The 26,844-nt window shown below is 42.6% G+C and overlaps 1 protein-coding gene and 1 long non-coding RNA gene across 10 annotated transcripts in view; one reads left to right on the top strand and one right to left on the bottom strand.

Moving 5' to 3' along the window:
* The window catches only part of shank3a (SH3 and multiple ankyrin repeat domains 3a), a 185,891-nt gene that overhangs the window by 54,743 nt on the left and 104,304 nt on the right, over positions 1–26,844 (top strand). For 7 of the 9 annotated variants that reach the window (XR_008828931.1, XR_008828932.1, XM_056388345.1 and 4 more), the window contains exons 3-4: positions 8,500–8,703; positions 13,162–13,233. Coding sequence is in view for 6 of the 9 variants with exons in the window: in XM_056388345.1 (XP_056244320.1) it covers positions 8,500–8,703; positions 13,162–13,233 (276 nt within the window). In the remaining 3 variants the exon portion in view is untranslated. Of the gene's footprint in view, positions 1–8,499; positions 8,704–13,161; positions 13,234–26,069; positions 26,384–26,844 lie in introns of those variants that run through there. The other 2 variants (XM_056388346.1, XM_056388349.1) reach the window with 2 other exon arrangements.
* Positions 22,122–22,542, bottom strand: LOC130176924 (uncharacterized). Its single transcript, XR_008828933.1, has 2 exons — positions 22,295–22,542; positions 22,122–22,152 (listed from the first exon to the last, which is right to left on the bottom strand). It is a non-coding gene; the product is annotated as an uncharacterized LOC130176924 (long non-coding RNA).

Genomic DNA, 26,844 nt, shown 5'->3' with positions numbered 1-26,844 from the left:
GTATTGGCCTGAAGATCTAAAAAAAAAAAAAGAAGAAGTGAGGTCCCGCTTGAGGAGCAGACATTTATACAGTCATAATGAATTCACAACAGACGATGGTGCCTATAAAACAAACATTCCCCTTTTGACTGCAGCACTGACAGACGGAGAGGAGCGGTGATTGACTTGAAAAGATTGGCTCATAACTAGGCTGTGTAAACTGAGGCTTCAGGGAAGTTATGGTGCCAAGTTTAAGATCAGGGTGATCAATGAGGCAGAATCATCGAAATGTCGAGTGAACTAAGGGCACGATGTGACAGAAAGTCATGTTAGAATATGGTTCTCCCAAAAGATTCAAAGATGTAAACAGTCTGACAAAAATCTAGATTCAAGATTATTTTTTATTATTTGGTCAATTCGGATAATCTTTCATTTGTGTGCTTTATGTTTGGGGAATTGACTGTTTTCTGTCTTGCCTAAAACCCATACAGACAATTCAAATATGACAAACGTGACTTTCTCTAAAACAGCCGAAGGCAAAATTCATGTGCAAAGGTCATGTATAGTACACCACAAACAATATTAACAGAAACTATACTCACACAGCACAGATACAAGGTACAACAGAGATATTTATCCTTTGTCTACAACATCTCCATTGACGAATGGAACCATTAACAATTACTCACTGAGTAAAGTTGTGACAAGTCAAACAGAACCTCTTGTTCATTGATAGTCTGCGCAAAACAAAGCAGCTGTAGATTACACAGTAACTTGACTTTTCTGCAACAACTGGTTTAAAATAGCCAGTATTTAAGAGGTAATAAAGCAGGATAAACTGACAGTTACATGTTAATTAACCGACTGGCTGTTGTGTAAATGAATGTCAGTGAGGAGTTGCGGTCTGAGGAGCAGTAGGCTTGATTGTGCCAGTGTGCTTGCTATGAAGTTAGGCTGGTTAGCCTGACATTGTTTGTGCAGTTATAAACGTTCCAGTACAATGCAGCAATTACCTTTTTGGGCAGACAGCCCTGTGTGGCTTGAACCACACAACATGACAGACTGTAAAATTTTCAGTGGAAATCCAGACAGTGATTTTAAAGGTTTGTTGGTCCAGTTTGGTCTTGAGGGAAATTCAACCATACAGCTTTAGGTGCATGTAATGTCAAGCTACAAACGTCTGCCAGTGTAGTAAGTTTGCGTGATCATATCCATAGACAAATCGTCCTATGGTCACCCGGTGAAATTGCCAGTAGCCGTCATGTTACCCTATGAGCGAGAGAGAAAGAGCGACCAAAGAGTGATAAAGCTCTAATTACAGTACTTAACATTTGCAAGGTAACTTTAGAGGAGGATGGTGTTGGCTCAAAAACTTTCAAAAATCTTTCTAAACAAACCGTGATAATGATTAAAACATTATAAAAGAAAAGAGGCACTCTGCTGTTTTGATTCATTTGGGTATTGACTTGACATGTAACACTGACGTACAACCACACCATTTCCTGTTCATTTGAAATTTTGATTTCGGAAGAGTGGCATTTTTGGGTCCATTACTCTAAAAGTGCTTAGTATTAACTTTTTTTGAATGGCTTGTGGGTGGCCTGGGGTGTCCGGATGTCTCATCTCCAAGAAATCGTTTGAATTTAAACAGACAATCTAACCCAGGGGTCTCCAAACGTTTTGCCTCTGAGAGCTAATTTGACAAGACTAGAAAAGTATATAATTGCAGTCCATTTACCGTTTATGTAGGCCTACACATTCTTTGTACTGTGAGCCACTCAGAAAGGGGTGGTGAGCTGCTGGTAGCTTGTGAGCTATGTGTTGGAGACGCCTGATCTAAGCCTTGTGCTACTGTTGACATTATTATGACAATTTTATACAATGTGTTGTACTGTTGGGATGTTGCAGGTGGTGACTGGGGATGGGGAGTGGCATAGACTATCTGTGTAAAAATAATCCTTAATACTTACAGATTAAGCACTTGTGTGTGCTGAAAAGGAATAATTAAGTCTATCATTTGCTCTGCACTTTCAGAAGTATGGCGAACATAATTATAGTGTAAGATAATGCAGTGGTTGTACAGACTCCTTCTTCTCATTGTGATTCCAGAAGGGTGTTTTGGCAAGAGTCCCTGCCTACAGACCCTGCATACTCACACAGTTGCTTTGACTTATTCCGGCTGTTGACAGTTTGAAGAAAGTCACCAAATTCTTTATATGAATGATCAAGGTTGAAGTCGTTCTGTGCTGCCGGGTGCAACAAATGCACAGAGTCAGGGAGGTGTCAGCGATGTCCTGAGAAGAGGTTATTCAGCCAAAATAAGTGAAAAGACCTGTGTGTAGGGCGTTTAAGAGCTCCATGGGGTAAGTATTGTTACAAAGGAGGGAAGTTAGAGGGTGCAGAGATAACACAGATCTGTGTAATGATATTGGTTGGTATATGTTACTGAATTACATTTATTTAGATTTTTTTTTTTTTATTTAATTTTAATCATTTTGCCCATGTTTGATGTTTGTCCATCTATGTGCCTCTTAAACTAGATACTACTAAATAGTGATGAATGTGAAGATGAAGGTGATAAATACCACAGTTGGTGAATTGTAGTTTAACTTAGTCTGACACTGATTTAATATCAGGCTTGAAATATACATGAAGCATTTTGGTTCTGGATGACTTTATACCTTCCTTTGTGCATCACACATTCTTTAACCAGATGAAGTAGCCACATACAGATTACATTACATTTAATAACTAGGTGTTAATTGAGTCTAAGAAAATCTGGCATAAGTGTTGAATCAATCAGGTATAGGTGTGCAGTGTAACTTTTAGAGATGGGAAGGACGTTTTTTATTGATACCAGTGCCATTATGGATTCTGCTTATTGGTTAGATTCTTTATCAAGTCCCTCGACAATTCCTGATCAATTCTCTGTGTGAAAAAAAAGTAGCCGCACACAGGTGTCCAGCATCAACACAACTGTTTTTTGTTTTGAACAGAGCGTAGAAACAGAGTAGGAAAATTACATGTGTGCGGCTCAGGTGGTCAAAAGCTCTACTGTTTAACTGCTGTTTTCATTTAGGTTTTTTTAAGTCAAAGAAAAATCTGCCTCTGTGGCTCGTATTACTCCAACATATTGGATGTTTACCCTCGGAAACAGATGGTAGGGAAGCAGTAACGGTCTTGTCTAGAGTGTCAAATACATGGCATTCCTTGAATTTAAGCCTGTGTTGTGTAGCAAGAGATTTCAGCATATTTCTGGTGTTTCCACCCTTACTTGAAATGACCATTTTACAGACATTACGACTTGTGCTGATATCATATTTCTTGGTGAAATGAAATCACGGTTTGAACCATTTGTTCCTCTCTGCAGTGATTCCTTCATGTTGCGAGTTTCCAGCAGTGTAGACACATGAGTTAGATGTTGATGTTTCGCAATGGACAGCATCAAAAGGAATTGATAAGCTTGGAGGCATACGATTCTGATGGTTCAGACAATTTGTAATTACAGTCATTGGTTTTAGTATTAACCACCAAAGTAGTCCTTCTATGAAACGGTAATTGAGTTTATGTCCTTAAATGAAGGTTTTACTGCTGATGCTTCATTGATTACCAGAGCTGTGTCAGCACTGTACAAACAGGTGTGATGAGATGCTGGCAGGAAAGGAGACGTGATGCAGTGGACAGACGGTATACAGTACATGGTTTCTTACGTCAGCCGTGGTGTTTTTATGCGGATCCCAGCAAACTCCATTTATACACAAACGGACAAGGAGACACAGTCAAACAGAGATGAACAAGGACAAGTGATGCACACAGAGTCGAGGACCCACAATTACAAAAAAACCCACATCTTGTGCTGCCACCTTGAGAACTAAAAACAAGGTTAATTTGCACAAAAGATCAACTACAAATATGGCTGATGAGAAAAATGGAAAGTCACCCTTTAAAGTTTTACCATATCCCCAGTTTTAGATGTGTGCTTGAAAATGCTTTGCACATGTGCATTGTGGTGTGTCACAATGACAGAGGACACCAAGCTTTCAATTTCTTGTATAATGTATTTGCATTCAAAGATGACGGTGAGAGGCCCCGAGACACATACTACAGAAGATGAAAACAATAAATAAATAAACAACAAGATGATTCGCCAGAATTAACAATCCAAATCGCTTTTCTTTGCTTTAAAAAAGCTCTTTGATGTCCCTCCCTTGTTTTGAGTCATCCCCTATCCTGATAAATAATGAACAGTGCCTAACTCTCTCTGTGTAGCAGTATTTCATTAGAAGCTGGATGAAAAGCCCCATGGTCGGACTGTGTCAGGCTGAAATAACAGTAGTGGCCCAAAAATGATATTTTCTGCATATTGACTTTACCCTAAACAAAGAAACTAGTTTGCAGACTTTGTTGATACATTCAAATCTATTTAGGTAAACTGTCAAATAGCTAAGACTTGTAACTGACGTATGTGTGAACCTAGAAGGATTGTTATTATCAGGGGTACATTTATAATATCTCAGCAATAGATGCATGGTGGGCCAAGAGTGTGCACGTTTTCTCTCCAAGTACTCCAACCTCACCAGATTTGACTAAAATAAAACCTAATGGCATCTGACACCTGCCCAAAGAGTATGATTTTAACCAAAATGAAAGCTTTGCAGCAACCATGAATCAAAGTGTTTTTGCCTGCACACCAGCACTCAATTGTTTATCAGACCTTTAGAAATGAAGAGTAGACACAGAGGAGCAAGTGTTCATGGCGTCATGGACTTTTTTATTGAGTTCTTTCAAGTTTTTTTTTTTTTTTTTTTTTGGGGGGGGGGGGGGGGGGCACAGGAGATGGTTGGCTTGTTTTGTTTTGATTCCTATGCAGTGTGTGCAGTCCTCGCTATAGAAATGCTTCACCTGCTCAGTGATATAACAGTGCCCAGACTCCTAGAGGTAATAAGTTTTGTTCAGTATTAAACAGGAGATGATGTTCACCTCTAGGACATTTTTTTTTTTTTATTATTTTTTTATTTGTCACAGCTTACTCTCCACTGTGGCACTGTATTATTTTTTCTATGTATGTATCACTTTTCACCCTCTGTAATTACTTTGTCACCCTTGAAAGTGACTTTCATAGCTCTGAGCATTTTTGATTGAGTTTAATCTCTCAAGCCCTACACAAGGTTAATAAGATGCAAGGACATTTTGCCATGATTGAGCTTGTTTTATGGGTGTTTGCATGACTCATGTTTTTGAGGTGAACCTTTTAAGGGTTGACCTTCAGCCGTTGTCTTGTGGCAAATGCAGCAAGAAATGAATTCAGGTTAAGGATGGAAACCTTGGCGTTAAAAAGCATATATGTGCCTGATTTTCCATAAACATTAATCTTAAAGATGTAAAATTAAAACACTGAACATGCATGCCCACACTTGCAAAGACGCATGTGCAATAGGGAAGACATTTCATTAGGCTATCATAAATTAGTTCTGTGTATGTGTTTCTGTCTGTGAGGGTCTTTTTCTTCCGTCATTGCTGTGTGGCTGTTTGGAGATCTCCCTGTTTAGACAAGACTGTCCCAAGTGGCCTTCTTAATTCTAAACCTTCATTTTCTTCAACCCTCTCTCAGTGCAATAGAAAAGACAACCTCTCAAAGTGAAGATGCAGCTCTTCAGAGCTACATTTGATGTCGGCTTTGTTACACTGAGGGGCAAAACATCTTCAGTGATAGTACATTAGAAAAGTAGCCAGGGGAGAATTGGAGTTTGGAGATGTCGCTGCCCATGGCATCTTCATGCATAAACACAGGTTTAGACCACTGTATCTTTGTGCATTACCCTGAGGATTGCTGTTTTGGTGGATTGATCCTGGAAATAACTGCCACCATCAATGTTAACCAGTAGGCTTTTATATTAAAAACAGTGCAGGCAAAATTGGAAAAGTTGTACTATGTCTGATTATTTGAAAAACAGGCCTATTATCATCAGACGTCTGATGACACTGATGTCCAAAATTGGGGCTCTTCCTGCTCAGAGCACAGGTTTGATCACATCTTAACTGTAGATTGATATTATTTTGACTTGTCAAAATGGTTGGTGTGGATTATGATACTAAAAAATAAGTAGCAACAGTAGAGAGAGTAACTGGGCAGCAGTTGTCTACAGTATATAGTCATGTTGTAGAATTTCCAGTGCAACCATACCAACTGAGATAGAGGCCTCCCAAAAGAATGATAAGTAATCATAGCATTTATGGTTTCAGTAAATAACACAGATTTTTTTGCAGGCTGGAGGGTGATAAATTTTAGTAATGGCTGAAGTTAATGGCTTCACACATCCATTTTACATCTCACAAGAGTTTCCAGGCTCACCTAGTCCTCTTGACACTGAGTTGTTGCTGTTGGCCCTAATCTGCATGCTTAACTAGATGATAATCTGATAAAAACACACCTTCTTCTGGATGTGTATAATTTTGAAATGTCTTGTGTTTGACTGCAGCTGAAGGGATGCAGGCTTAGTCCTACAGAAAACATCATCTGATCACTTTTAAAACTGAAACTGACATTCATTTAAAAAGTCTTACGAATGATGTATCAGAAGGACGTCAGGGAATGCTGAGTAGAAATAATATTTCTCATTCAGATGAGATACACGTTCTGCATGACGACTGTCTGAGCTCTGTTTAATATAACAGAGGATCCACAGGCTAAGACAGTAGACTGGTCCTTGTGGTGCTGCTCTGGAATGAATTTCCTCCTATTTGACCAACATGACATTCTGTGTGTTTTGGTTTGTTTTACCTAATCAGCTGTTGAGATGAAATGTGGTATAACAAAACTGCAAGGATCATTTATCAGATCCCTTCTGTTTCCTCTGTACTTTGGGAATATATTTCATCAGTTGCCATCACAAAACTGGTTTTCACACGTATCATGCTGATGATGCATAGATACTCATATGAACCCAATTGCTGCAACAAGTTCATTGCACTGCATATCTCCTTAAGTAATGAAGGGACCTGTAGTCATGAAACATTTGACCGTGCAACTCTTGACAAACAGAGCTGAACACCTCTACCATCAAATAAAACCACTCATTTGCTCTCTTACTTTAATATTATGTCCGTCTTAGTGTGTCTAGGTATTATTTTGATAAAGGTTCAAGCCTGGAGTATTAGTATTAAAAATGGATTTGCTCAGTCATGTCTTTTCTGATTATGGACATTTTAAAAGTCTCTTAGTGATACTGTTACTGTATACTGTGATACTGTAAAACATGCTTTTATATGTCGTTGCACGAACAGCTACTGAAATGCTTTTTTTCAGTTTTTGGATGCACTGACTTGTCAGTCAGAGCTGCCTGCATACATCTGGATCTTGGAATATGCATGTGGCTGTTACTGTTGCTGTATTTCTGTGAGAAGTTGTGATTTCTCAACAGTTGTGTCTGAGTGTCAGAAACATAGTATTGAGGTTCCGAATCAATATTACAGGCAGCAGTGATTGATTTATTACTTGTGGGTTTTGCATACTCTCTCTCTCTCTCTCTCTCTCTCTCTCTCTCTCTCTCTCTCTCTCTCTCTCTCTCTCTCTCTCTCTCTCTCTCTCTCTCTCTCTCTCTCTCTCTCTCTCTCTCTCTCTCTCTCTCTCTCTCTCTCTCTCTCTCTCTCTCTCTCTCTCTCAGCCACCTGTAGCTCAGGCTCCACAATGTGGTAACTAGAGGGAAGTGCTCTGCCTACCCACAATAACCATAGTCCTTGACACTGGACAGGCAAGAAAACAGCGTAGTAATTTGTTTTAAGTGTTAAATTTAGCATGATATACCCAGTATGTCCCAGTATGTTCATTTAACAGTTAACCAATTTTCATCCCATTTCTTGATATTAGTAATTTATGGAAAATAGAGTACCGCTAAGGTTATATCCTGTAAGGGGATTTCAGTCTGTGTATTACATATCCAGTTGTTTATTAGAGCGTAGAAGTTGACCAAGTGGATTCCGTTTCATATTTCTCCACGGGCATCCATACCTTGAACTGATCATTTATGAGTTGGAGACGCAGCTACTGCAACTATTGGTTTAGCTGCTCAGCTTAATTTTCAGAGCATAAATAATGCACACTCACATGTGGACTCAAATTTATGTTGCTTAAATATGTGTCTCAAGAGAGTGTTTCTGTAAGAGCTTTTGCTTATATTATGGTTCTGTTTACTTTAGTATGATAACTACCGCTGGCTCTTAGGATGACCTTTTATGAAAAGTAATGGAAATGCTATTGGACCAATGTGAATTGCTTATAATATGAAAAGGCCTAGCTTCTCCCCTGGGCATGACATTGGAAGTTCAATAAATGCCTTTCTGATGAAAGAGACCCTCTTTAATATTCTACTGCTTTTTTTCAGCACCTAAATGTTATATTTATGCAAATCAGTGAAATATCACTCTTCCATCTCTTTGTTTTACTTAACTGAAGTGCAATATGTGATATTTAGAAAAATGACATGTGCTTAACCTTCCCACCGTTTGCTCTTGTGTCCGCAGAAATGTTTGAAATTCAATGTGGATGCTCCTATCTGGCTGTCCAAGCAGCGGATCCTATGTACTCTTAACCAGAGCCTGAAGGATGTACTCAACTATGGCCTATTCCAGCCGGCTTACAATGGCAAGGCTGGCAAATTTCTGGATGAGGAGAGACAGCTAAGGGAATACCCATTCCCATCCATTGCTCCTGTACCTTACCTTGAGGTAAGTATGGATCATGAGTGTGAGCAAGAGAATGTGCAAAAGAGGCAGTATATGCCACTACACCATATATAATCTCCCTGTATCGTCCTCCAAATGATGATTAGAGGGGTGGGAGAAAAATCTATTTACATGAGAATCCTTTTCTTCATCATCATCCATCATCAGATTCCAAAACTCATATTTTACTGTTGTTTTTAAAGTTATGTTGACGAAAGAAAAAAGGCAGAACTCAGCCACAAGGGCGTAGCACCTGGATAATGTTAATGTACTGCATACACACACTACACTAGAGTTATCATCTTTGAAATAAGCAAGCGTTTTAGATTAACAAAAGGTGAGCGCATGCAAGCAAGTCAACTAGCACATACTGATCCAACTTGCAGCCACCGCTGATCAGGTTAAAAAAAAAAAGACTCATGTCCCGTTTCATTCTTAAAGACCCACAGCAGTAAAGCGTTGTGCATAATGAATGGTTTCCCTGGTACTAGTGTTACAGCAGAGAGGATGTTATCACTGCTGGAGAAGTTAGTAATGTTAGTATATGGTGATGTATTAGTACATGAAGCATTTTGCAAAAGCTGATGTGCAGTACACCTGTGGCTTTCAGTGGTGGCGAGGCCCCCTTGGATTTTGGGCCCCAGGTTAGTGATGCAGTTTTGTAGAAAGAGTCAACCTTGTTAAATCATCTCAAATGACTATATAACTACAAGGTGAGAATATATGCAGCCACCCCTTAGCTATTTCAGATTGACCTTTATGGTAATTTTATTCATATAAACTAAAGACATCGTGCCTGCTGTCATTTGTAAGTCATTTTTTCATTATCAAAGAGTATCTGCTGTGGTCTTTTTGAAGACACACACATGCAGGCTCATACAGCATGTGGTTGTGGGTGTGTGCATCACAGCACATGCAGTGTGTTTTTTCTTATCTGATGTGTCAATCAAACCTAGCAGCAATAATACCGCACTCAATGACAATGTGTTGTCTGTAACAGCTGTCTTCTCTTGGAGATAATTGTAGTGCTTGTCCATCATGGTTTGTGATCTGAGAGAATCACAGGCGTATACAGATGTGTCACTTTACAGACAATGGTGTGAAGATGTCAGGTGCTTATTCTGACTGGCGGCCGTCTTCATTTTCTCTAGTTTTATGATGTGTCAAGAGATGGAGAGCATAATAAAAATTTATAATAAAGATTTACTTTCCCCATTGAGCCTCAATTTAATGTCAACCCCTGATGTAGTGGAAGATACTGTTATTATTATTTAGTACATTATTACTATATTCCAAGTTTGCTTTGGATATTGTAATACATTCATCTCTTATAGTAAAAAGCCTTTCTCATATTTTTTGGTGGTACAGTTTTGTATATCAACAGTGATGAAGTGTATAAGCATATTGCAAAATCAAGGTAGGCCTCTTCTCTTCTCATCTTATCATTAATATATTTAGATATTATTATTGTTGTTATCTTCTTATCTTATGGGAGCAGATTTCTGGTTTCCTCCAGACATGACAGAGTTCAACACTTCAATCTTGGTTTCATCAAACCACAGAATCCTGTTTCTCAGTCTGTGAGTGCTTTAGCTGCTTTGACAGAGGATAGGCTTCGTCTGGCCTCTGTGTCATGGAGTGCTGCAGTGATGGTTGAACTTCTGGAAGTTTCTCCCATCTCCACACACAATCTTTGGAGCTCAGTTAGAGTGACCATCAGGTTCTTGGTCACCTCTTTTACCAGGGCCCTTTGCCCCTGATTGCTCAGTTTGGTCAGGTGGCCAGCTCTAAGAAGAGTCCTGGTTTTTCCAGACTTCATTTAAGAGGTTATGAAGGCTACTGAGCTCCTGGGAACCTTCAACGCAGCAGAATGTTTTTGTAGCCTTTATCTTAGCATAAGGCTGCAACACAACAAGGTGTGCAAAAGTTGAAGGGGTCTGAACACTTTCTCTATGATAAATTATATTCTTATTTATAAGACCTTGGTTACCCTGGCTATGGAGGCTAGATTTAGTTCCATCTTAGACACTACCAGTCAAAATAAAAAATAAACAGTGAACCATTGTCTAACAATGTGAGGTTGTTATGACCTGACGACTTGGAATACAAAAAAAGAAAGAAGACTAGAAGGAGAAAAATTCCTCCACAAAGAATCCTTGTTTAAAACATGCTGTGTATTAAATACCAGAGCTGAAAGCAATGATGGAGAAAGTGGGTGGTGGGGACAAGAGAGTAAAACCTTCAGTGAAATATGAAAGGTTTTTGTAGCTTTTCAGATTTAAAACAGCTACACCACTTTTTGGGCTGCGCATGTAACCTGATTGGGTTTCAAATGGTATCTACCCAGTGGGAAGTGGTATATGTCATGAGTGAACATGAGTGACCCGCCATTTAAAAGTGGCATAATGCTGTGCCTGAAGAACAGCACTAACATATTCCAATTCTTCAGCCATATGCCATCAAAACAACAGTTAAAATGTATACTCTATGCACAAGGAAGCATATCCTACCAGAAAAGTTTCTTTCTTCTGTGAGCTGATTTTTGTTAATATTGAATTTTGTTTACTTGCCACTGTACATCTTCAATCTGAAATGTGCTTGTTTTATCGGTTTCATCTCTGCCGTTTTGGTTGTACCTGAAAAGCTTGGGGACCTGCCATCAGTTTGTGTATGTGTGCATGTGTGTGTGCATGTGAGAGAGAGATAGAGAGAAAGAAAGCACCTTCTACCACTCTGCAGGAGCACTGTGTGTGTGTCATTGATTGACCAGCAGTTATTCCTTGAGGCCTGTGGTGTGTTGAGATGATTGACAGGTTTGGATTAGCAGCTCAAAACGCTCTGTTCTGTCACAGATTTACCCTGTTGGTGAACACTACACATTGGTGGAGAAATAGACGTACACACACACACACACACACACAGAAGTGAGATATATTGCAAGTCCAGGGCAGTGAAAGTTACACATTTTTAAAGCTATTACAGGCTGTCAGTGTTCAGTGAAACCTGTCTATTAAACAAGCAGCTTGCATCACACCTAGTGAATGATGTGGCTTTGGACAAGTCAGAAAATGGTAAGAGCCCGGAGCTGTAAAAAACAGAAAACAGAAACCAAGACAGATGATATTGCAGTAGTGAAAGCACAAGTAGATCAAGAATTTTGGGGGGTTTTGTTGAGTGAAACTGTGATCTTCATGTAATAAATACTCAGTCTAACATGTATTCAATAAAGCATATTACCTAGTTAGCATAGTTAGAAATGGTACATTTAATCATAACTGGCACAGCAGTGGAGTGGTGGAGAGGAGAAAGAGATCGTCTTGACCTGCAAATTATTAAGGATAGACATGTTCTAGTGTTATATTTATGAATTACGTGTATAAATCTGATTAGAGTGTGATGGATAATATTTAGTAAGATTTGTCCCTATCTGTTATTTATGGTTTTAGTAATTTTTTTTTGTCGTCGTTAATTAAACTAATATGGTCCGAAATCAGAAGGCCTATCACAGTTGCTATATTCTTTGTGGGAGAATTTACTTCTATCAAAACAGGATTTATACTGAACCAAAATGTTGTCTAAAACTATTGGAACACCATCTGTTCCTGGAACTTTTCGACGGAAAATTCTTAATTGTTAATAGCAAAGTAATTTCTGTACATACGGTCATTATTGACTCCCTCCTCTACCTAGGCGTGCAAAGCAATGGCTAGATTATGCTCACATATACACTATGCACTCTCATATCTGTCTGTATAAATGTCAATAGCACTTCACTCATACAGTCTCCCATATTTTATTTTGAAAAATAAACTTAATAAACACATATTTCACAGTTAACAGAGAACTTACCATGAGTAATTTAAGACACTATGGTCTTATGGACAGTCAAAACAGCAAATAAACAATGAGGAAAAAGAGAGAGGGAATGAGAGAATGGAACGACAAGAGTTAGAAGCCCCTCATCTGTCTACTCCGGTCAGATTGTCCACCTTATAATACCATGTAAAAATCCCCCCACCCTCTCATCCAGCCAGCCCCTCCTCAGCTGTTTCCTGTCCATTTCTTTTATACTATTAATGCCCTTTCCACACCAAGGCAAACAAGGGGAAAGGAAACAGCACCAAGGAGCATGTAGGTAGATTTTCAAAGAAGATGTAATATGTGGAAAAGATGACAAGCAGAAACAATGGAAAAAGATGACAGCTGTAGATGTGGAGATATTCAGTTCCCTAATGTCATTGCTTGGTTATTAAATGAGTCAAGTTGCTGTTTCTGTCTCTCCGCTCTGTGTTGTTTTCTCTCTCATAGGAGACAATATTTTATTTAAAAATGATTTGATATAGTTGATACTGTGTGACTTTGATAATTAACACTGTTGTCTAGTGATCAAGACACAAACAAAACGAAAGGAAAAATAACTAAACTGCCTTGCCGCTGATGTTTGTTCTTGTTGTGTTTCAGTTCCGCTATAAAAGACGTGTCTACACACAAACTCACCTGGATGAAAAGCAGCTGTCTAAGCTCCACACAAAGGTAGGACCAAACACCTGTGCCCTCTGTCATCCTGACATCTGAAGAGCTTTTTCTTTGTGCAACCTTCTAAACTGAGTGAATGACACATATGAAATACATTATATATAACTTTATTAACTTATTCATTGTTATTTGATTCACCCATGTGTAATTGAAAGTACCATGCAGAGCCCTAAGAGCCGCTATTAGTATTAACAGGAGGAGATTTAAGTCGTATTGGTTTCACTTATTTCCTGTCATGTCACCCAATCCTATTTTTTTTACCAATCTTGCATATTTGCTTCTGCCAAAAGACTCATCAGGTAGAAATGTATGTTTCTTCCTTGTTGGCCTAATATGTAAAATCAGTCTGTTATGGGGGATAGGCAGGGTTATAGGCAGCACAAAAAGGCAGTCCAAACTGGTCCACAGAATCAAAGAACTAATGCTGGCAGATGGTGGCGAAGGGCAGGCAGGTGGTCACAAACACAGATACAGAGAAGCAGAAGAAGACAAATACTGGCACTCTGTGTCCCAATTCAGGGGCCGCATCCTTTGGAGGACGTTGTCTGAGAAGACATTGCCTTCGTAGCTGTCACAGACTGTGAAGACCAAACCGAAATGAGACGGTCTGACCTACGGAGGATTTCCGCTTTGCATCAGCAGCTGTGCCCACTCTTACTGTGGCGTCACAATGTTCTACTCCTGTCTCCTAGCGACATCTACAACAACTTGAAGTTTTTTAACAGTTGTACTGTTAGCTGTTCAGCTGAGCTGAAACCCAATACTTAAATTTAAAGGTGTAATCCTTGCGGTGCCTCAGTGGCTCAGCTGGTAGAGCGCATACCATTTGGGCTTAGTCCTTATTGCAGTGGCCCGGGTTCGAGTCTTGCCTGTGGCTCTTTGGTGCATGTCATTCCCCTCCTCTCTCTCTATCTCCCTCACTGTGACTATAATAAAAAAAAATAACTTCAGTATAATCCTCGAGCTCTCTGTCGCCATTGTTTGCGGCCATATTATTTTGATTACCGGTGCACAGATTCACAGTGAATCTTGGGATAGGTTGGGCCACAAGGAATCCACCCCTTAGTTACCCAGGAAAAGAATGCCGCATTTGAGAAAGCCTTCGAAATGGGACAGCCTAGCGCTGCTGAGACACAGTCTGTCTTTGAATGCAGCCTCTGAAGGATGCAACCCCTGAATTGGGACACAGCTTCAGGCTACTGAGCAGCCTAGACAATCCGGCAGTGTGTGTTGGCTGCTGTATACACTATGACTAATGAAGTAACGGGGAACCGGTGTGTGAGCAGGTGACTAATCAAAGCACAAACTCAGTGGGGACGACTGGTGGACAGGTGTAGAATGGCAGCTCTGAAGTACCAGGAGATGTCAGTAAGTAGATGCAGATGTGTAGGTGTGTTTCGGTCTGCACGTTTGTGTGTTTGTGTGTGTGCATATGTGGGTGTAATGAGTGGAACAGACAGCAGAGAGAATTGAATGCATTTGCATCAAACTCTATCAGACGGTAGGAGATATACACAGGGGAAAATTAACAGTGTCAATTGTGTGTTTTTTGTGTTAGCGAGAGAGAGAACAGTAGGGAGGTGCTGCTGGGTACAAATCATAGAACGGCAGTTTTGATTATTTATGCATCCGACAGTTGTTTTCACCTTTATCATTCTGCCTCCGTGCCGGCGACAGCCAGGGCCAGAGGCGTTTTGCTTTTGGGTTGTCTGTCCCGTCCATGTCCCATTCTCGTGAACGCCTTTAGGGTATTTCTTCATATTCGGCACAAACATTCACTTGGACTTAAAGAATTTTTGTGGTCAAAGGTCAAGGTCACTGTGACCTCACAGAACACATTTTTCACCATAACTCATAAATTCATACGCAATTTAAGAAAAAATCCCTCATAGGATAAAATGAAGTGATGAAATTTTCAAATATCTCCAAATGGTCGACGGTCAACTTCACTGGGACATCATAACGTTCTGCAGAAACACTTCTGACCATTAATTAATTCTGTAACTAAGGAACGGGGAGATTGTAACTATATTTCCTGCAGCTTGGCATTTGTTTATGCAGGAATGTGGCATCTAACAGGGCCTTTGTTCCTTGTGAGAGACTTTTCCACATTTACAGTAGTTGAACACTTGGAAAGTACAGGCCAAAATGGCCTTAAAAAGGAGATATGGGTTCTCCAGGAAACTGGTTGTATAAGAGCGGCAAGGTAGGGATAATGTGTCTTGGTAAGAGAACACGGAGGCAGTCAGATTGAAGTATCCTTCATTTATTTAGCTGTGGTCTGCAACAATAATACAAACAAAATAAACAAACATTTTACTATCATAGAAACAGTAAACTAGCTTAATACTGCACTAGCATAATATTAGTTGTGCAAACAATAATATAATAATCATTAAACATAACCTAATAATCACACTCACCACTTCTCATTTACACACAGCGGGAAAACAGGGAATCAGGATAGCTAATGCTGCATGAGGTGAAGGAAAACTGTCTGCTCTTGACCGCATGGAAGAAAGGAGAACACTAACGGAGCAGAAGCATGCACACAGGTGGTGCATTCAGGAACGTCGGTAAAACTGAGACGCATTCGATAAAGTGGGAAAAATAAGTTCTCTATGCAAACACACTATATAACACATAAATCTCACTTGAACAATGTGGGCTTTCGAACACAGCCGCCCCCGACTGTCAACATTGACAGTCGAATCCAAGGTAGAAAGGTCACTCAGGTAAGTAAGTCCTTGGTTTCCTCATCTTCTAGCTTGGGGAGTTGGACCAAGCGAGCTACTGGTCGAATGTATGTCCGATCCTTGACCTTCACAGCAGCGGTCCGAATACGCCCATCAGCTCCAGGATAAGTATCCGACACCTTACCGACGGGCCATGAAGCTCTTGGGAGTTGGGGATCCACAATGAGCACCACTTGGTTTGGCATGAGGCATTTCCCATCCTTCTGCCACTTCTGTCGCTTCTGCAAAGTAGGCAAGTAGTGACTAATGAACTTGGACCAGAAGTGGTCAACAAGGACTTGACTATGTCTCCATCTGCGATTTCCAAGGGTGTTGCTTAGGTCATAAACTGCTTGAGGGAGTGAGGCATCGTAGCGTCCCATCAGCAGGATGCTAGGTGTGATGGGATCCGGATCTGCTATGTCTGATGAAACATAACCAAGAGGCTTAGCATTCAAGATGCCTTCCACTTCCACTAGCACTGTCTGGAGCACAGTTTCAGATACAGTCTGGTCTTTAAGAACAACCTTGAGGGCAGTCTTCACAGACCTTACCTCTCTCTCCCATGCTCCACCAAAGTGGGGAGCACTGGGAGGATTGAAGCAGAAGGTGATCTGCTGTTCTGCCAGCTGTTCCTTTAGAGAAGGAGTCATCGCTTCAAAGGCTTCACGTAGCTCTCTAGCTCCACCGACAAAGTTTGTCCCATTGTCGGACAGGAGCTCAAAGGGTTTGCCTCTTCTGGCTGTGAAGCGACGCAATGACATCAAGAAAGCTTCAACATTGAGGCTGTCAAGGAGGTCCAAATGCACGCACCGGGTTGTCATGCACTTGAAGACTATGCCCCAGCGTTTCTCGGTTCGTCGTCCAATCTTCACCGTGAATGGTCCAAAGCAGTCGACGCCAGTCGAATAAAAGGGTGGCTTATACAGCCGTAGACGAGCTGGTGGCAAATCCGCCATCTTAGGGACTGAAGGATTGGCTCGCCATGACTGACAATGCATACAGTTGTTTTGGTACCTCTTGACCACTTCCCTACCACGCAGAATCCAAAAGCGGCGACGCAGTTCAGCCAGGACTCTCTCTGGTCCAGGGTGCAGGAGCGTTTCGTCGAAGTCCTGGATGATGAGCTTAGTCAGAGGATGCTTTGGGTCTAGTAAGACCGGGTGGATTGCGTCTGTCTCTAGCTGTTCAGCTCTTCGGAGTCTTCCACCGACTCTAAGGAGTCCTGTCTCCTTATCGTACTCAGGAGATAGTGAGCCCAGCCGGCTATGGGATGGTAGGGGCCGGTCTGACATGAGAGCCTTAATCTCCTCTGGGAATGACATAGACTGGGCTTGCTTTAGATGGAGATTCTCCGCTTTGATGTAATCAGCTGCCTCAACGGACGAACCGGAGCCTGGATCAGCCGCCCCGTGTAGGGATCGCACTGTTGCTTGCATGAGGTCCTTCCATGTAGAGAACAAGCTGACATCAGGAAGCTGAAGAGAGGGGTCAACAGTCACATGTGCGCAGAAAGAGGATTTCTTCAGTTCACTATCCTCTGGCTCTGGATAGACTGATGGACTGATAGGCCAATGATCCTCAGAACATCGAAGGAAGTCAGGGCCTTGGTGCCAACGATGTGGTCGGGACAATTCCTTTAAGGTCTTGCCACGCGTGATGTCGTCAGCGGGGTTATTGGCACTATCCACGTACCTCCAGTTGCTCACATCAGTAAGGTTCTGGATCTCGGCCACACGAGTGCCCACAAAAACCTTGTAACTACAAGATTCTGACTGAATCCAGTGGAGGACTGTTGTGGAGTCCGACCAGAGTGTGACCTTCCTGATAGGTAAGGTGAGCTCCGTTTGGATAACACGAGCTAGTTGAGCACCAGTGAGCGCAGCACTCAGCTCCAACCGAGGGATGGATAGTTGCTTCTTTGGTGCCACACGGGATCTGGCTAGGATGAAAGCAACATGAATTTCCTTTTGATCATCCTCTGTTCGCAAGTAAGCAACAGACCCGTATGCTCTCTCAGAAGCGTCGCAGAAAATATGGAGATCTCGGATAGATGTAGGAGAGTCTGCGGAGGCTGGTGCATAGCATCTTGGGATTTCCATCTGAGTCAGGTCAGGAATTTCCTGTTCCCATGTTAACCATCTGTCTCGCAGGCTCTGTGGTTGAATTGGGTCGTCCCAACCGATTCTTTCCTTCCAAAGGTCCTGGACGAGAATCTTGGCTCTTGTTGTAAATGGAACAATGTACCCTAACGGGTCGTACTGACATGCAAGTACCTTGTAAACAGTCCTTAACGTGGGTTCTGTTCTCTCAGCTGGTCTGTGTTTGTACTTCAGTGAGTCGCGGAGGCAGTCCCATCGCAATCCAAGAGTTGGCTCCTGTAGGTCTGTACTGGATTGGGAGAGCCATAGCTCACTGCTCTCAGACCGTACATCAGTTGGGAGATGCTCAATGACAGCTGGAACGTTGCTAGCCCACTGGCGTATCTCAAAACCGCCGGAGTGGAGTAGCTGGCACAGCCTGTCTACCAGGTCCTTAGCTTCCTCTTTTGAGTGTGTACTGCGGAGACAGTTATCCACGTAGAATGACTGCTCGACACAGTCCGCGAGGTCGCTGTTGGTTTCCTGTACGTGCCGCTGCAGGGCGTAGATGGCACAACAAGGACTGCAAGTAGTGCCAAACGGTAGGACTTGCCATTCATAGATCTTTGGCTCCTCCGTCCTCTGCATCCCCCGCCAGATGAAACGCAGAACTGGTTTGTCGGTTGGCAACAAGCATATCTGGTGAAACATACCCTTTATGTCTCCACTCACTGCCACTGGATACTGCCGGAACCGAATGAGGACTCCGAGCAACGATGGGCCTAAAGTAGGTCCGGGCAGGAGAAGGTTGTTGAGGGACTTCCTATCGTACTGGAAAGAACAGTTAAAGACTATTCTGTTCTTGTTGTTATGCCGCACCATATGGTGAGGGATGAACCAGGATTCGGGGGTTGACATAGCTGCCTCTGGTGGCACAACTGCTACATAGCCCATCTTCTCGAGCTTCTGGATTTCCTGGCAGTATACCTTGGCTAGTTCTGGGTCTTTGGCAAGTCTCCGCTCTGTACTTCGGAGGCTAGGTAACACTGCTTCCATAGGAGCCTGAAGGTTTGGAGAGTTGGCTCGACGAAGCAATGGCGTAGCGTATCTTTGTATCCCACCAACAGTGACCCTGGTGGTGGACGTCTGAAGAAGGTTCAGGGCTTGCTGGTCTTGCTTTGACCGAGTTGCTTGCTTCTCACTCATAAAGGGGAGAGTGTCGATCTGCCATAGCCGCTCTACGTTCTTTAGGAGCTCACAGGTAGGCGTGACCGTTGCAGTGAACAAGCATTGCTGTTCGGATGAAGCTATGTGCTCTGTGCTGGTGGGACCTTGGAGCGACCAACCAAGTTTGGTGTGGACTGCAATGGGTCCTCCTGGTGGGCCCAAGTGCACCGGCTCTATAGGTGCAAGAAGATGAGGCGTGTCAGATCCGATGAGCAACAGAGGTTGGACATGGTCGACGGGAGGCAGAGGTAAGTTGCGGAGGTGTTTATACCTCCGTTGGAGGATTGACACTGGATAAGAGTGTTCTGACAAACCTAGATTGTCAGATGTGAATGCTTGACGTATGTGATGCTTCTCAGCAGGTTTGATGGGGGAAGATACATGAAAAGTCACTGAAGCGCCGTGCAGCTGCACTACGTCCTGGTGAACAGTCCTGATGGTAAGCGTTTCAGGATGTGAAGTAAGGTTCAAATGTTGGACAGCTGATGGCAGGATGATGCTTCGCTCAGAGCCATCGTCCAGAACTGCATAAGTCTCTAAGACTCGGTTCCCATTGTGGAGTAGGACTTTCACGATTTTCAGCATCACCTTGGGGGATCTGTTTGGTCTATCTAAGTACACCTTTGTCGTGGGAGCAGTCACCATCAGCACACTCTTCTGTGTTTGCTGGACTGCATCATGTAGTATTGTCAGATGCTGCTCCTTGCAGACATTGCAAGGTCGCTTGAGGGTACAAACGTCAGGCTTGTGAGGTCGTCCACACCTCCAGCACCGTTGCCCGTCCGTTAACCAATCCACCATCTGTGCTGTGGTCAACGCCTTGAACTTGAGGCAACCGTTTAAGAAATGTTCTTTGTTGTTGCAGTGTGGGCAGTATGGTTGAGGTTTGGATGAAGGCCTAGGCTGGGCAAGCCGTCCTTTGGAGCCTCGCTGATCACTAGCAGTCAGGAAGAATGCTGTGGGTTTCTCCTTTGGTCTACTGAGAGGACGTTGGTCCCCTTTGGTTGGCTTTGGAGCCTCATAGTGGTAGAGTGAAGCTGCTCTACCTGCGATGCGCTTGGCCTGAGATTTCATCTGTAGCCAGGAGCTCAGATCTGGTAAAGTATAGGTTTGGTCAGTTCCTGTCCGAAGAATGCCTTGGTTCAGACAATATTCTACGAATCCATCGCGATAACTTGGCGGCATCTTACTCAGCAGTCGGTCAACGTGGGATCCACATCTTAGCTCGTAGCCGTTCTGTCCCTCCAGAGTCCTAAGCATGCCTACTAGTGACTGGATCGACAAGGCGAACTCATCAAAGGCTTCAGAGTCTCCAAACCTGATGGCTGGGGCGTTCAAGATTGCGCCTAATTCACTTTGGACAAGCTGGCGGGGTTGACCATACTTTTCCTGTAAAGCTTGCATAGCCATGGTGTACGGCTTAAGGTCATGCATGTATGCTTTAGCGAGTTGGAGTGCACTATGAAGTTTCAAGTGTCCCAGGAGCACCTGATACTTGTACTGCTCATTGAGGTGCTGATGGCTATTTAACAAGTTGTCAAGGGCCATCTTCAGTAGGGCAAAGTCACTTTCTTTACCACTCTCGAATATGGGGATCATCGGTTTCGGGATGCCATAGGACGAGGCGAGGATTGGGGAAACATTGGGCACTTGTGGACTGGGTTGAGTCAAAGCTGGAGTGGCGTATGACAGTGTTTGTACAGGGGGATTGAAGGCATTCGGCTGATGGTAGTTTGCTGCCACCGAGCTAATAGGTAGGGTTGCAGGAGGATGAGCTAGTTGCAGCAAGGGAGATGAAGCCAGCATTATTGGAGGTGGAGCTACACGTTGAGTAGCAGGAGGCAGAGCTGTGTCTCGAACGGGAGGCGGAGCCACGCGTTGTGCTGGGAGAAGAGGCGGGGCCACCTGAAGCGGAGGCGTAGCTACGTGTTGCACTGGAGGTGGAGCCACGCGTTGCGCTGGGAGAAGAGGCGGGGCCACCTGAAGCGGAGGCGTAGCTACGTGTTGCACTGGAGGTGGAGTCACCTGGAGCGGAGGCGGAGCTACAGCACCCTCTGGCGGCGGATTCACGTGTGGCGAAGGCAGATCCACAGGTGGCGCCGGAGGCTGAGCCACTTGAACCTCTGGAGGCAGAGCCGCCGTCGCTAGTGAATGAGTTGAATGGGCAGCAGAGGCTCTTGCACTATCTGGTTCTTGTGCTTTCTCTTTAAGAAGAGATGTAACCATCTTAGCTATTTCCAGATCGTTAGCTCTCTTCTTTATTTGTCGCCGTTGTTCAAGTTGCTTTGTTAATGATTCTCGGGTTCTAAGAACTTCCTCCTGTAGCCTTTGGGCCTCTCTGGCTTGAGCTTGAAGTCGCTGATACTCTGCTTGGACGAGTTGGTCCTCTTCCACCTGCTGCTGCAACTCCTCAAGCTCTATCTGCTTTACTCGCTCTTCAAGCTGGGCTGTCTCAAGGTCTGAGAGAGATGGGAATGTTCTTTGAGATGCACGTGAGTACCTTGTGAGTCTTGAATTGGAGGTCCGGGAAGAACGTGTTCGCTCACTGCGTGAATGTCTGGTGGAGGGAGCTGGCTGTGTGGCTTGGTTTTGTCCCTCTGGAGGGAGAGTTGCAACCACATACTCGCTCAGGTATGATGGAAGGTGTCTTTCCCTCTGTGAAACACGTTGGGGTGCAGGTTCAGTCTGTGCATCCAAGTTTGTTGGTTCCATACCTTGATTGATGCTCTATCCGGCTCGAAGGACCATAAAAAGGAGATATGGGTTCTCCAGGAAACTGGTTGTATAAGAGCGGCAAGGTAGGGATAATGTGTCTTGGTAAGAGAACACGGAGGCAGTCAGATTGAAGTATCCTTCATTTATTTAGCTGTGGTCTGCAACAATAATACAAACAAAATAAACAAACATTTTACTATCATAGAAACAGTAAACTAGCTTAATACTGCACTAGCATAATATTAGTTGTGCAAACAATAATATAATAATCATTAAACATAACCTAATAATCACACTCACCACTTCTCATTTACACACAGCGGGAAAACAGGGAATCAGGATAGCTAATGCTGCATGAGGTGAAGGAAAACTGTCTGCTCTTGACCGCATGGAAGAAAGGAGAACACTAACGGAGCAGAAGCATGCACACAGGTGGTGCATTCAGGAACGTCGGTAAAACTGAGACGCATTCGATAAAGTGGGAAAAATAAGTTCTCTATGCAAACACACTATATAACACATAAATCTCACTTGAACAATGTGGGCTTTCGAACAGGCCTCCTAAGATTTCTTCTGAGTTTTTGGGGATCCGTGGCTGCTCAAGGACTTCAACAGAGGGAAAGTGTCAATGTGCAGGACATTTATAATGTCACTGAAAATGGTTTCCTAGAAAGATTGGGAACTTTGAGCTCATTGTAGGGTTTTCTGCTATTTTGTCCATCTGCTGTATATTAATGGGCAGTGAGTGTTTTCTGCTGTGTACCTCTACTGAGAGTGTCAAGGAGAAAGAAAGTGAGAAATAGTGAATGAAAGAGAGATGCAGAAAAGCAGTCATAAGAAGGATGAGTCACGCTCTCAAATATTGCCTCTTTTCTAACTAGTGTGGCATGAGGAACTGCTGTCTGCTGTGTGACATCGCTATGGCAAAGTATATGAGTGGTACTCAACCAATTCTCAGCCAAGATCAGTTCCTGCTCAGCTGCAATTTAGGTTGTAATTTCGCAAAATAAATCACCGCTAAAGAGAGAATTTGTTGTGATTGGTCTGCCTTGCAGGTCGGTAGAAAGGAAACTTGTAAAATTCTCAAATGCGTAAAAAAGAGTGTGATTCTCCCAGCCACTAACATTATCTCACTGAGTGGAGACCTGAATGTGTGAATTTGTTTTAAGATATGTCTTTTATTTCTTTTTAGCAATGAGTAATCCAGAACAGCTGTGTTATTGGAGAGAGTGATGGTGGTAATTGGCTCAAGGAGCAGTCATAGTAGATTTTTGTTTTCCTGATTCTTGTTACTGATGTGTATGTGTCTGAACACCGAGACAGTCATTATAAGATATTGTGGATATTGTGGACAATATCCAGGTTTTTATAAAATGTTGGTGTTTAGATGTGTATAAAATATTTTGGACAGGTCTAAATTATGCGTGATTGGAAAGGTCTAATTGCAATGACTATACAATCTGGCTGTAATAAGCTATTACAGCCACTGCTTCCTTTGTAAGATTAATGTAGGAGGAATGCAGCTCATGACCCTGTTCAGTTCCACAGCTACATCAAGGTTAGATAGTGGTTGGAACATGTATGCTATATGTGGAGATGTATGAAAATTTCCATCTGTATAATACTTTTTGAACTCTGACTTTAGGTAAAAAGTATATGAATTTTTCATAGCGGTGGTTGTAGTATTCTAATTATTCAGTCATGAATGTTAAAGGCCTTTAACAGGTCTGTCTAGGCGGTGGCAATAAAAACCAGATATTCTCTTGTGCTTGCATTGGCGAAGATTAGCATTAAGCAAGTGATGTTCCAAAGTAATGGGTCATTGACATTTCGCTCTCTCTTTTCTGAATGGTAAATTTGCTTTTGTTGCATAATGATGTCCAGGGGTGCAGAGGGAAATCCTGTTATTGGTGACTCTTGCTGCCCTGGCACTCCCGATTATCACAATTTATTGTGCTGCCCTGCTAGGGAGAGGTCAAGCATTAACCTACTTTGCTAGTATGGAGCTCATTAGCCGCAGGCTAAAGTTTAAAATGAGGTCATAATTGATAGGATTTTGCCATTCTTTTTTTTCCCTCTTCACTTGACCCAATCAGACCTTCTCACCCCAAAACTGTCCCGGATAACCACACTGGATGGCAGAATAGAAAATTTACATAGTACACTTTCACGGAAAAAAAGTTCAGCCATGCGATAGACAAAGCTGCAGAATGGGCAGCTTTCTTGCAGTGTGACAAAAGGCTTCTAGTGATAGAAACTGTCCAATCCCTTGAATTAGTAGTCCTGCAGGACTCAAACTCACTCTTTGACTGTTAAACATCTAAAACTTGATTAAACCCTTACATTTTCCCATGGGAGAGACAAACTTTCTTCTTGGTATTACAATATCACAGTTATACTTCTTAATCCAACACACTACTGTCCCACACACCTTGTAAGGAACTCAGATCACAGGCAGTTTAAAAATGATGGGATAATGTTTAGAAAACGATATTTAGAAAGTAAGCATGCGAGATTGGATGGTGGGATGGATGGATAGAAGGATAGAAATGTAGGTATTACTGTGCATATAATTATGAAAGGAAGCCCTAGGCATAGAGATGGCTAGGGAGGGGGTTAGTTGGAGGAAACTAGAATAGAGGTATATATATATAGTGGTGGAGAGCATTTAGTAACGCACTATTTGGTAATGTGGTCACGGATTCCACAAAGCACACTACCAGAATGAGGGCATTTTATATGTGCTAATATAATGAACCAGTTGAGGAATTGCACGCTATATCAAAATATACAATGTGCTTGCTCTTTGTATGAAAGTGATTGGTCTTGTCTATGATTCACAAGCTAAACCAATGCATCACGTTATGCCACATTTTTGTTAGTGTGCATGTGTGGGAAAGCATAATTCACAAAAGGCTCCCCTGTAAAACGTATTGCAGAGTAATGCTATTCCTCCTACACTGAAGCTTTGTGTTGTTGTTAGCAGCTTATTGTATTTATGAATGAGAAATCCTACATTATTTTCAGTTTACAATGAAACTACACAGAGGATGTAGTTCATGGTAGGTGTGATATTGTCCTGAGATGCCAGATCCCACAGAAAGCATTCGTACAGTGCCTAAACCCCCCTATCACTGCAGCGTTATTGCCGCTGCAGCCAACATTAAATTAAATGTGCAATTTCTGCATAATACACACGCACAGAAACATGCACACACATACACACACACGCTGCATGGCACAGGATGAGAGGATATTTCCAATGGGGAATCCCTCACGCACAAAGCTCCCCTTATGGATAATCCCCTAAACGGAAGAGAAATGTTGTACTTTGAAAAAAGAAGAGACATATCTGGGTAGAACAAGAACACACACACACACACACACACACACACACACACACACACACACACACACACACACTCAAACAAACACAGACATGGAACTTGGGATTTAAAAAAATAAAAAATAAAAAATCCGAGATGTAGAGGGGGCTCAGCTGAAATTGATTGTGCTGTTTCCAATTTGAGACACTGTATGTGTCTGTGTTTTTAGTTTTGTGTTTGTACCTCGTGCATGCACATGTGTAAAGTCATGGGGCTATTTACAAGCAATTTGTGGATTTAAACGTAACAATATCTTCAAGAACACTAACATACAAGATCATGACCATTAGTCAATAGACATAAAGCACCAACTGTGATGTAACACTTGGTTTAGCACATTGCTGTAATAACAGAGATTACGCCAGCTCCCTACGCTATCTATTAGGGATTTCCACCCTTCCCATTCTTTGCTTTATCTCCTCTCACTTTGGATATCCATATCTTATTCTATCTATATTATCTATCTTTGCTTCTACATCTCTCCCACACTACCTCTCTTTCAGTTTTCCCGTCCTCTGTCTTAACATTTTTTCTCCTCCCTCTATTTTCCCTCCCTCTTCTCTCTCTCTCTCTCACTCTCTCTCCCTCTCCCCACCCTCCCTCCGTTCTCGCCAGCATCCTGCAAAATCACCCCTTACCATCTCTCCGTCTGTCTGTGCATGCACAGGAGTCAATGTGTGCGCCTGTGCTCGGGTGAGTGTTAGTATGAGTGGCCATGTGACTCTGCATGTGCTACTTTGACAGGAGCAGATAGCGAAGGAGAGAGAGAACAAAAGGAGAGGAGACGAGGAGGAGGGGGACTGTGTATGGCCATGTGGAGGATGTTTTGGAATTGGGATTTTAGCTGACCCACGGGAGTGCGTGTGTGACAGGGAGTGCGTCCGTGTGTGTGTGTGTGTTTGTGTGTGTGTATAAGATGGGCTCCGCTCTGGGCAGAAGACAAGCAGCCGAGAAAAGGGAAAGAAAAACTAAAGAAGCCAGGAAGGCCAGACTCAATAGTAAGGTACCCCAATTGCTCTCATCATCTTTTTAATTTGATTTTACCATTATCCCTGGTGTAAATGCATCTTTTTGTTCCTCTCTCTCTCTCTGTTTTTTAATCTTCCTACTCCCAGTTATTCACAAACACTCCCCAACCCATCCCTGTCTACCTGTCTATCCTCTCTCTCCCTCTTTCTCTCTCTGGCTTTCGTTCTGTTGTTATGCTCTGCTGCATGTTGGCTGTGTGAAGAGCTGGTGCAGTCTTGTCTGAAACCCTGACAGAATGCTAATGTTTTTCTCTGCACTGGTTCAGTTACTAACTGTGGGCTTGGATCAGTGTGTCTGTTTGTGTGTGTATGTGCGTGTGCACTTGATATGTCAGAGGATGTGTTGATGTTTGTGTCAAACTGTGGCAAGTGTTAGTGGTTGTGTTTTCCTTTTAGATCTCCGAGTAAGCAAAGGAAAACAATTTTTGGGTGTGCA

Source organism: Seriola aureovittata, chromosome 10 (assembly GCF_021018895.1).
Source record: "Seriola aureovittata isolate HTS-2021-v1 ecotype China chromosome 10, ASM2101889v1, whole genome shotgun sequence".
Taxonomy (NCBI): domain Eukaryota; kingdom Metazoa; phylum Chordata; class Actinopteri; order Carangiformes; family Carangidae; genus Seriola; species Seriola aureovittata.
This window is presented reverse-complemented; position numbering and strand designations above follow the sequence as displayed.